The sequence below is a fragment of the Exophiala spinifera genome (genome assembly GCF_000836115.1).
Source record: "Exophiala spinifera strain CBS 89968 unplaced genomic scaffold supercont1.5, whole genome shotgun sequence".
Taxonomy (NCBI): Eukaryota; Fungi; Ascomycota; class Eurotiomycetes; order Chaetothyriales; family Herpotrichiellaceae; genus Exophiala; species Exophiala spinifera.
In genome coordinates this window covers 2,530,137-2,542,137 of record NW_015622517.1, presented here as the reverse complement: position 1 = coordinate 2,542,137, position 12,001 = coordinate 2,530,137, and the positions used below count along the sequence as shown (strand labels likewise).

General features: G+C 51.8%; 2 protein-coding genes across 2 annotated transcripts; both read left to right on the top strand.

The window, feature by feature from the left end:
* Positions 1-394: 394 nt before the first annotated feature.
* On the top strand, positions 395-2,320 carry PV08_07487 (phosphoglycerate dehydrogenase; the record flags this gene model as incomplete). The annotated part of the gene is made up of 3 exons (XM_016381817.1): positions 395-869; positions 960-1,521; positions 1,594-2,320. 3 exons carry the CDS (start codon positions 395-397, stop codon positions 2,318-2,320), a joined length of 1,764 nt encoding a protein of 587 aa, XP_016234919.1.
* A 3,192-nt stretch (positions 2,321-5,512) lies between these two features.
* PV08_07486 (uncharacterized protein) lies at positions 5,513-6,576 on the top strand (the record flags this gene model as incomplete). Its single annotated transcript, XM_016381816.1, has 2 exons — positions 5,513-6,122; positions 6,191-6,576. 2 exons carry the CDS (start codon positions 5,513-5,515, stop codon positions 6,574-6,576), a joined length of 996 nt encoding a protein of 331 aa, XP_016234918.1.
* Between the last annotated feature and the right edge of the window lie 5,425 nt (positions 6,577-12,001).

The window sequence follows — 12,001 nt, the reverse complement described above, 5'->3', positions numbered from 1 at the left end:
ACTTCTTCCTGCTGCCATCTGGTAGGATTGTCTTTTGCAGCTGACGCGAAAAATTCAGTCTTAACGAATCAATGTGGAGGGGGCGTGTATGTCTACTTGGAATTAGTTGCTACTTGTACCGTGACCTTTTCCTCACTTGCCTGCACTCTTGTTGCTCAACATTGTCTGCATTCGGGACAAAAAGGAATACATAAAATTGGTTCTCAGAGGTTTCCGGTCTCTTCACATCCGTCTCCATCTGCATCCTCTGTCATTGGCGTCGCAAGAAAAGGGCTAGAATTCAATCGAGTAAGTTTGTCATACCTACACGTGTGTTCATCGCCTGTGACACCGCCATTTCATTTTGATTCTGTCGATCTCCCTCGCTTTGCGGCTTCCGACAACGTTCCAAAAGATGGCAGCCACAAACGGACACAGTGGTCGTCCTCGAGTTCTTTGTCCTGAGAAACTCTCCCAGGATGGCCTGGCACTTCTTCGCCAAACATTGAACGTCGATGAGAAGAAGGGATTGACGCCGGAGCAGCTTGTCGAGATAATTCCGGACTATGACGCTCTCCTTGTCCGCTCGGAGACAAAAGTCACAGCAGATCTTCTCAACGCCGCACGGAAACTCAAGGTCGTTGCTCGGGCTGGGGTGGGGGTCGATAATGTCGACGTTCCTGCGGCCACGAGATTGGGCATTGTCGTTGTCAATTCGCCTAGTGGGAATATTCAAGCTGCTGCAGAGCATACAATAGCCTTGCTGATGAGCATGGCTCGGAAAGTGCCTGATGCTTGTGCTAGTGTCAAGGCTGGAAAATGGGAGAGGAGTCGGCTGGTTGGTGTTGAGGTCAAGGGAAAGACACTTGGAGTGGTTGGTTTGGGCAAAGGTACATTATCCCAGGCCTGTACCCTGATAGACCTATATTGTCTAGGTCTCCTCCGTGCCACAGAATGCGAATACTGACACGACTCGGTAGTTGGCCTCATTGTAGCACGGATGGCTCGTGGACTAGGCATGAACGTTATTGCCGCTGACCCATATGCCTCTGCGTCTGTCGCAGCTGCTGCCAACGTCACCCTCGTCGACTCACTCCCGGCTCTGCTTCCTCAAGTCGACTTTCTCACCATCCACACCCCAATGCTAGCTTCGACACGTGGTATGTTGTCCTCTTCTGAGCTCAGCACCATGAAACGCGGTGCTCGTATCCTCAATGTTGCGCGAGGTGGTATCATTGACGAAGTTGCCCTCCTTGCCGCCCTTGAGAGTGGGCAGATAGCCGGTGCAGCTATTGATGTGTTCACCACCGAGCCCCCAGCACCAGACAGCGTGGCTGCGAAGCTTGTTGCACATCCCGGATGTATCGCGACGCCACATCTCGGGGCAAGCACAGTCGAAGCACAGGAGAACGTGTCCATCGATGTATGCGAACAGGTCTTGCAGATACTCGCCGGAGATCTGCCCAGGAGCGCAGTCAATGCGCCCATCATTTTGCCAGCGGAATACAAGACACTCCAGCCCTTTGTGAGACTTGTTGAGAAGTAAGTACTCGACGGTGCATTGATCGAGGTTCCCTTTCGTTTATCGGAACTGACTCCCTGCATTTGACACAGAATGGGGTCACTCTATACCCAGCATTTTACGTCCCCCACCCAGCCTGTCGGCCACAATCTCAATACCTTTGATCTGATCTACGAGGGTGAAATCGCACAAATGTCCAGCACGAAGCCGCTCTTCGCAGCACTAATCAAGGGTCTCACCTCTCCCATCTCCGACGCTGAAGGTTTCAATGTGAACATTGTCAACGCGGAAATGGTGGCCAAGGAACGGGGAATCTTTGTTAATGAACAGAAGAGCCGCGATCCGAACATGCTGGCTTACTCGAGTCTTGTCACGATTGTGGCGAAGAGTCCTTCGCGAGCGCCGAGTCTGAACCGTGCTGGGAGAACAACATCCCTGGGAGCTATGGAAGGGCAAGGGCAAGGGTCGAGCAAACAACACGTTATCGCGGGATACTGTAGCGACAATACGCCCTTTATTTCACGTGTCGATCGCTTCTCCACGAGTTTCGTGCCTGACGGAACGCTCCTGATATGCCATAACTACGACTCGCCGGGAAAGATTGGACTCGTGGGAAGCATTCTGGGCAGGGAGGGCGTGAATATTAATTTCATGAGCGTCGCCCCGGCCACGTTTGCCAGCAGTGCACAGACGCTGCCAGCTGAAGAAACCAATGAAGCGCTGATGATTCTCGGTGTGGATAAGGAGGTTGGTGAGCATGTCAAACAGGAGCTTGTGAGTGCAAAGGGAGTGTTGAACGTTAGCAGCGTGACGTTGTGACAGACTGCGCGCTGTTCAGGCCTCTTACGCAAGGACAAGGACCATCTCCCCTTGAAACAGATCATCTCTATAGACAAAAGTGTCGAGAGGAGCATCCAGGAACGTGGTATTGTCGACCCGTCAGGGTAGGGCGAATACTGCTCATCACTGGCTCGACAAGGTTCTGAGCGAGCACTGTTGGCTACGAAGCTAGACAGATCATCCTACTCGATAATTGATAATGAACAGAGCCCGAAACAGATACCGAGAGTGAATTACAAGAGACCTGTCTACCGAATCGGACCTCAAAGTGGGATTATGTATCCGACCTTCATCAAACCTCGCACCAATCGTTCTCGTTGTGCCCCTTTTTCGCTTATGCAAGCCTGTCCGGATCCCGAGGTTATCTCTACTAAAAGGTCAATCGCATCCTCGCCTAGCCTGACGTACATTTAAGTTAACCTCTGGAGAAGAACATTTTCGCCCCCTTCTGCATCATATATTCGTTACAATCTGAGTGTGCTGGATTCCGGACGGTCCGTGCAATTGCTTGTCGTCTACCTACCCACCTGATCAACGACTTATTGTTGTCTCCCATCGCCCTCCTATCACCGTCAACCGCGGGAGTGAGGCCAACTGTGAGCTCAAAGGATTCTCGGTTACTTTGGCAACAGGTACCCCAGATTCGCTGGTATGGTCGGCCTGGTGTTGAGATTGCCGAGTCTGTCCGAGTCCGAAAACGTCACTCGAACTCTAAAGCAGGAACACGCCGCGGTGCCTGTACCCGTGGCGCCGGTAGCGGATGATGTTTGCCGAATCATTTAATACTTTGTAACGGTTTCTCTTAATTCGAACTTGTGGCTTCGAAACTATCATTCAAGTGCCGTACTGTACGCGTTTACGCGAGCAAATGGCAAGCTTATCACAAAGTCAACAAAGCCATTGCCGACACGCTAGCCACAGCGTCAACAACTCATATACCTTGGGATCCACGGCTATCATGAGTTGCTTTTGCCAACTAAGACGTTGCATCATGCAGCAGCAGCAAAGAGGGTCAGATACCACACTATCGCTTTCTCTCTGCATGCAGTTCCCCAACGGTCGTACGCTTAAAACCGTGCCAGATTAGGAGAAGGGTTGTCGGAGGCGTCCGTGTATGCAGCTTGGTCGGTTTCCACACGCAAACATATGGTCAGTAAGTCGTGCCATGGGGTATTCCATTTAAGCCATGGGAATTGAGAGTGCGTTGACCGTGGAGGTGCCTGAAGAAGAGATAACCAAAGTAGGTCCAAAGACTATGTCCTGAGAAGTCGAGGTAGGTCTTGGTTCACGCGACTCGAAACATTCCCAGGCTTTCCTAGCACCATGTGTGATCTGAAATTGTCAAGTGCAAAGGTGCTTGCTGCTTCTCCTGTGTCGTATGTCCGAGATGTGGCTGATGCGGCAGTCAAGGAGACATGTACGGGCCCGACCGGCGAAGAAGCAGCCTATCACTACGACGAGAGACGAGGTGAACGATTCTCGTACAGTCGCCGTGGCGTGCGCTTCGATTACTGACGAAGTTTATTGCTGCACAAGGTGGAGATGACGAAGAGAGAGGGAGCCTCACCGGGGTAGGAGTTCAGTCGTTGTGTGTAGGTATGTGGTGTGGGAAACCATGTCACAGTCTCACCAAGCAGCACCGATGTGAGTGATCACGACGTATAGATATTCAGATATCGCTGTGGACTGCTGATTTGATCCCTTGAGACTGTTATTCTACCCTGAGGTGGGACTGGGTTGGTGTCGGTCGTGATCACGTGATTATCACATGAACTCTTGAGTTATGTGGCTTTTTCCCCTGAATTATCTTCGTACTCTGCCTATTGATCCTTCATACTATTCCTCTCTCCCGGTGTGTCCTTTCCACGCAAACAAGTACCTGGGCAACTACCTTCAGGCTACGCGGGCCTAGAACGCGCAAAAGATACGCCTCAATTTGACAGTGTTTTTGCGTCCTCCAGAGATGGATACCTACGTTAGAGCTAGCACTGCCAAATCCAGCAAACTTCACATGCCGGCCCGATTGGCCCCTCCGCCGTGTTCAACGCTCTCTCAAACACTACATCTGTCCTCTGTGGCCAGGGTCTTCAACGTCTCGAACTTTGAGTACATGTGAAGACGCAGCCTGGCGCCCACACAGCCGCAATCTTCTACTTTACCCAAGGATACAACAATAAATTTCCCAGGGACCCAGGCAACTCACAACTGAGGACCGCCGAGGTCGTCCGAGGCCTGACGAGGACGGAGTTGAGCCCGCGAAATGCGATTGAGATCTTTGTGGGACACTCGTGTCCGCTAGAGCGATGGTTCGACGCTTGCCCGGCCCCTTCTGAGACCCAGGCTACTCCGCTTCCAAGCATCTTGCATCATGCATATCGAGCAGACCCTACCCCTGCAGCAACTTTTGAGCCTCTTCCTTGCAAGTTTGATCCCCCCTCGAAAGTCTAATGCATCCTTGACTGGCAATCTCTCACTGCAGCCACCAACTGAGTCCTGCAGCTCAACTACCAACCGGACTGGTGGAATGACCTTTCACTACATACGACTCCCTCAACGTCGTCCAAGACCGTTTTGTGGCAAGCTGACCGTCGGAAGTCTGTTGCTACAATGCACGAGGGGGAAGCTTCACCCGGCCATTGCTGGAACACCCTCGTGTCTTCAGGGATCTGTGCAATTCGCGGCTGGCGCGTCTCATTCATAGGACCAGCCGTCTCGTTGATAACTGTGGCCCAGTCGACATAATAGTAAAGCATATCCCGAAGCACTCGGACCATTGTCATCAGCGCCGTGAAACTTCTACCCCTCCGATCCTGTTTTGTTTACTTGTGCTTCCGCATCTTTTCTTCAACATACGTCTCGTGCCACGGTCAGGAGCCAGATGACCCCTATCTGTCTGACGAGGTTGTATCATTCGTCGAACTCCTGAAGGTCGAGGAATGTTTCCCTACTCCCCCGCCCAAAGCCATCATTCCTCCTGTGCATCACAGTCACCGACTGCTTCTCCGACCAGAACCGGCAATGCTTGCCTGGCATGCAAGAAGAGGAAGACAAAGGTAGCCTGTTCTCCCAGAGGCGATGGTTGAGGGCTTGTACTGAACGCCACTCTAGTGTACTGGGCAACCGGGACCTTGTGCGAACTGCAGCAGAACAGGAACTTATTGTCACTTCGATATGAAGCTAGATGGTCGACGCAAGCACGCCTATGAAGCAGCTGAAATCCAATATCGACAACAGTTCATCCTCGACGCCCTCCTTCGGAGCATCAAGTACAACGACATTACACTCGTCCAAGGACTCGTTGAGGCTATACGAGACGGGAGGCCGTTGCTTGAAATCGCCCATCTTTTCCAAGACAACATCAAATCTTTGCAACACAAGATGCTGGCACATGATCAGAAAATTACCATATCGGATTTGATTTCACTTTCGTTGACCTGTTTGTCCGACTCGGACTTTCGTCCTCACGGCAACAGCAAGTTGTCGTCTATTCAGCAGCAGCACCACCGCGAGTCCCGCCCGAAGGCCCCTTCCTTCGAACGTGCAGAAGACATGATTTATCATGGTCGCGCGTCTGCTAAACTTATTCCCAAAGAGCAATTAGGGGCGGTTGATGCCGCCAGCACACCCCGTCACATTCCTTCTGCCTCGGCAAAAAGACGTCGCCTGAAAGCGGCCTCCAAGATTGCCCGCAGCACTCTTCGAGTCTCAAGCCCAGAGGTTTCTTCTGCTCCTCGTCACTGTGACCCTCCACCTGTACCGGGGCCGTTGAGTGCTTCTCAATGTATGTGATGGTGTCTGCTCCCGAGGACCAAAATTTTGCCCAAAACACTAACATGTACCTCACCTCAGACTTTCCAGGAGTTAGTGGTTGGCCTGTTGAAACGTGCCCATTACCGTCGCAAAGCTACCCCGACCAAGAGCAGGTGTATGTACTACCAGGACAGCCAATATTTGCACCACCCTACGATCACATACCTCAAAGGTATACTGGTCCCTGGAGCTATACCCCTAGTTTCCCAACGCCTGAAGAAAACAGTCTCCGAATGCACTATCTTGACGGGCAACTCAGCACTCCATGCCTGGACTTTTGCAATTCGTCTCCACAAGTCAGCCAGATAAGTCCGGGATATGAATTTAGTGCCAATCCACCATCGTCGCAGCAAGAGTTCCAAGGTCACGGATGCCCGGCAACTGCGGATGGGTGGCCCAACCAGACGTGGGTAGGCCACAAGTAACGATAAGATGATGTCTCAAGCTGGTGTCTCAAAAATGGGGGCGTTTCTTTTGTTTTTCGTTTCTAACGTCTCTCGCAGGGTCAGGAATGGCAAACAGGCTCAACAGGACTATTTCCATTGTTCGTCATTGTACAAGTATGGGTACATGAGTACCCCAGATAGCGTCTCTTGTAGCGTCTTGAAATCTCACAGACTACGGAATCATGTCCCCTTTCTGACCGGATTGGTGGGCTTCTTTGCTAGGCTGGCGCATTCCTTCCCTTCCGGTAGTGGGCCAATGCCGATCGATGTTCGATGTTCACACCAAAAGCGGTGGCGTTCCGTTTTCGACGCGGCACACCAGAAGGCGTGGTGACTATAACTTGTGTCATTGTTGAAAAAGGGGTGGCCCGTACAAAAGACGATAGCTAGCGGTAAGCGGTAAATGGTAGAAAAATGTACAGTACCGAGTCCGGAGTAGGAATCCCGGACTTACCAGGCTAGTGAGGCTCCCAACGTTCCCCAACGTGGCAACGTTTTGACCACGCGTGGGCCGTTGAGTCTCGTGGAGTGAAAAAAGTTTCGAATCTGAAACCCATCCGGGAGAGGGCCGAGGAGGGGTGTTTTCGCCGCCGTCGAAGACGCCGTCTCGCAAAACTGAGGTAATAATCGTACCCTTTGAGTCTGTACTTGTAGGGGTTCTGGCCACTAGCCCTGGCAACGAGGTTCTCACTGGCACCGGGGGTGACTTTTCGGGGGGGGAAGGGAAGGGAGGGGGGCCCCCATTTGACAATGGTCCCGGCAAAGTCGGGCCATGAGATAGTCTACCAAGGTGTTATGGCAAAGGGGAAGTGATCATTGATGATTTGCCTCGAGAGACTACCTACTTGGAGGTATTTACTGGGCACTCACAAGTCTGGAAATCCTTCAGTTGTCTCCAAAAGAACGGAACCATGCCGATGTTGCCCCATCCGAAATGCCGGAAGGCGAATATATCCAGATAGAACCAGCCATAGGCAGATAAGATAGATCCCGTGGCAATAGCGTCGATTTGGAGGAAGCCCGCCGGTGTCAAATCATGTAAGTACATGTACTCGCCTCTTTGATCTTGATTCTATGCATGAAATCGTCCAAAGTACTCTCTTTCGCCGATCGATCAAGGCCGACTTTTGTTTGACTTTGGCCCTTCTTCCACGGGCAATTTCTGTGAATGCCATCACTGGATCAGATTTTTTAGTTCCATCTGAAGGTACGATCCGGATCAAAAAGCCTAGTGCTGGTGTTGGCGCTGGTGCTGGTACTGGTACTGGCGTTGGTGCTGGCGCTGGTGTTGGTGCGTGTCCTCGTGCTAGCTGCTCGTTTTTGGTCATGGCGGTTGATCCTGACCGTCAAAATGACATACCTGACAATTCCTCGGAGGAGCAATATGGATATTCGCCTTGTTGGCTGTGCGAGACCTTGCGCTGGTGAAGATGCTTGTTCACCACTCTCTGACTTCAAAAGAGCCATGGCACAATTCGTCAGAAAGAAAGACTTGCCACGCAATTTCACCTGCAGAAAAAAAAAACCACCTTCAGCTCTTCTGATCCAAGACACACCCTCATTCCAACCCTCAAGGATCTTTTCGGCGCAGTAAGGAAGCGGGGGGGTTTCGCCATGGACCATGTGAAAATAAACTCTCTACTTTAGGTCAGCAGGGATCATGATGCGACTTGAGGGGGGGAACAGGGCCTTCAAGGGTACCAGGGGGGGCCACAGCTGGTGACTGCACGGCGCTGCACTGCAAACGCATGGCACCCAGAGCAGACACCAACGTGGGATCCCTGGAGAAGATCGAGCTGAACTTTGACTGTTGCAGCACTCTCGTATTTGTGTCTGCATCGGAGCCGAGACTAACTAACTAGAACTCCCATTCCCACCAAAGAACACGAGGGACTAGTTAATTCGCTATCATTACCACGAGTTACCGGTACGCAAGCGAACTTGGGGTATCACCCAGACAGCCCGGCATCTTGTCCCTATTTGTGGAAAGTTGGCTATACCTCGTAACTGGTGCCCCTGAGATGTGCGACTTTACACACCTCTACACACCTGTACCGAGGCAAGTCTTAAGACTACGAGTACAATACTAACTAGCTAACATATGTACCTAGCTAAACTCACCACCTGGTATACCAAGCCTTGCGCCGTGCTCTCTCCACACCCCTCCCCTCCTCATTCAACCTCCTGCTTCCTGCTCCCCGCTCTCCCGCTGAGCCGTAACTGGTGGGTGGTCAGTCGATGGTCCATAAGCCATGCCCTCAGTCATAGCTTGTAGCAAGTCAAATGTACAGGATGCTATTTCCCCTTCAACTAACTTGTACCAAGGCGGAGTTTTTGACGTAAAAAAGGACCTTAGGCTACCCCGGGAAGGTCCTTTTGCGGAGTGAGTGACTCGTGCCGCGTGCTGCGACGTGGCGTCGTGAACCCGTGGGCCCTTCGCCTGTATTGTGCCACACACGGGCCATATGATTTGTCTCCATCTCGGTTTGGCGCTTGTGGGTACGAAGTTCAGCAGTAAGGGGGAGTATGCGCACACATGGCCCATGGACTTGATGGACTTGATGGCCTGAATGGCCTGCTGGATCCGTGATCCTTGTACTCGAAAGGAACAGTTAGTTTGGGTTTTGGTACGTAATGGGAATTCTTTGTCCAGCCACGCTCGTTGGGTGGTCGGAAATCGTGTCGACTCTTTCATCAAATCAACGTGAGACAGAACGACCTATTCTTTTTTTTGACCGGGGTGTGTGTTGTTCCCCTTCTAGTCTTTCCCTGGATGCCGTCGACGCATTTCCCCCCCGCCCCGAGGGTGCCCGGGAAGACACAGTCTCGAATAGAGACAGACTCCCCCTGGTCCATGTTTGGAAGGATGGGCTTGAGGCCCAACTCGAGAGGACGAAAAGGGGAAACGAAGAAGATGGCATGATCATCATCACCTCTACCCATCTTGTTACCTTGGCAAGGACAGAGTACGAGTGCCGCCATGCAGAGGAGAGCAGCAACTGCAGGACCCCCTCAAACGCCACCTTGCAAGTCGGTCGTCAGAATCCCGTAGGTGTGGACTACCAGTTACCCAAGGTAGGTAGGTAGGTAAGTAGGTGGTAGTGGTATTAGCATCATATGTCACCACGGGGGATAGACAATGGGATCGAAAAGCCTATAGATACCCCAAAAACTATCACTCGTAGAGGATGGTGAATGACCCCGCTGTGATCGGGGACTTTTGGATCGTGAAAATGTCAAAATCTGTAGATACAATAGATACCTTTTTACCTCAGATACTCATCGCCATGGCCATGGCAAAGGCTACTGAACGCAGTAACGAAAGAGATGGCGAATCGAGAGTTTTCCCCATCCGCGACCATTGAGTTTCATCGTGAGTCTAGTTAGTAGAGGTATCTGGGCATCTCAAGGTATCTCTGATCACTCCACCGGTCATCTGTACAGGGCGTGGAAACTCAATTTCAGCCTACCGTGCCACCGAGTACTCTGTCTAGTGACTGTACTCGTACACGCTGCCTCTTGATTGTTGGCACTCCTCAACAAGTCTTCCTTCACTCACCTCCTCCCATATGGCATTCCCCCGGGAGGGCGGGGGGGGGGAGGGATGTTTCTTCATTTTCTTTCCCCCGTCCACGGAAATTCAACCTCAATCTCCCAACTCTGATAGCCTGGGGAGTTATCGTACAGATATGTAGGTGTCCGATTCTGGAATCTCCGGGTATACTTCTTCTCACTGGTCTACGGGCACTCGTACCCGCCGGGGCGTCAAATTTACCAAGGTGGGTATCCGAGAAGACAATCAAAGTACGAGTACCAGAGCAAAAAAAGTCATCCGAGACCTACATACATACCTAACGTCCTCTGGTCACTCGTACTCCCGTACTCTGTCCTCACCATCACGACGGCAAAGGACTACACGGCGATCCCCAACTACTCCGTCACTTCACTCCATCACAATTACATATTGTACACTCCGTAAATGACGTGGTACAGTACTTCAGGTTGACTGGGAAGTTGATATCCCTCGAAAGGAATGGATCAAGTTACTCCGTTATCGATTCTCGCGTTATGACGGCGCCAGGGTTTCTTAATTAGGGCAAAGGCTAAAAGAAAGACCTTTGTTTCACCCCCCTGTCCTTGTCCATGTCCCCCCTCCCCCATGTCCCGTGTTCCTGTGCCCTGTACCCTGCACCTGGACCCGGTCCTGGTCACTAATCATTACTGTACGCTTGATACCGCATTCGTGCCTGCCATGACTCAAGGGATTGTCCCGATCCACCAGGTGGAAAGGCGTGGGGAAACAAAGGTCAAAGTCAGCTAGCGAGCTGGGCCACCAAAACTGTACAGTACTACAGTCTACGATAATCGTACTGAGTGCACCGGGGCTGAACATGCTTCAAACGCTGACGCCGGTGCTGGTGCTGGTGCTGTTGCTGCCTGTCGCACACCCGTGGTGGTGGAGCAGCGTGGTCTGAGCTCTAGAGTTCTTTCAATCTCAATCTTATCTCAACCTCAGTAGTTTGATAAGAGTCGGGACAATAATCGCGGTAGCACGAGGGTTACTAGTTAACCGGTCCTCCCTCGTAGACTGTGACTGACTGTACTGTACGGTAGATCTACGGATACTCGGGCCCATTGGTAGATCGAATCTCTACTCAGGCCGGAGACGATTTCCCTGACCTCGCTTCGACTCGCTTCGTGTCGCTTCTCTTTGCCCGCGACAGCCATCCACCGACCTCCACATCCACACGCACGTTCTACGTAGCTCACTTGCATCTTGCATCTGCCATCGCCTGTGCCAAAAAAAAAAGACGGCGTTAAATTACATTCAATCTACACCGACACTCCGATTCCATGCAGACAGGGTCAGGCTCACAAGAATGACAGCCTGCCACGGTACTATGTACGTAAAACAACAAAGACGTGCGTGCGTGCGTGTTTGTGTTGTCCCAAAAAGTGTGGACTTGGGTTTTTTTTGGACATGGAACACCCAGTATTGCATTTCGCTTCCAACCTCCCTCTTGACCCCTCCTTTCAGCCCCCCTCGCTTCAGCCCTCTCCTCTGCAGTCTTTCTACCTTGGTGAGCGCCGGACTTCGTATCTACTTACTTGGCACTCCTCAGCCACGGAAGAATAGGGCGGCGAGGCCATAACCCAAGGTAAGGTAAGGTATCCCTGTCTTCGCGCAATCAACCATCCCCCCACCTCCCCTCCAAAATACGAGCAATCGCAGTCTCTCCGCAAGTCAGCAGCATGTGATTCTCGCGTGATGACTACCATGTCTCTGCATGCGCGTACGCGAACATGAACTGCAAAAGAGGGGAAAGTGGACTGGATGGAAACGTCGTCAAGAAGAAAGGATTAAGAGAGCAAGAAATGACCGTGGCCATCTCCGCAGTGAGAA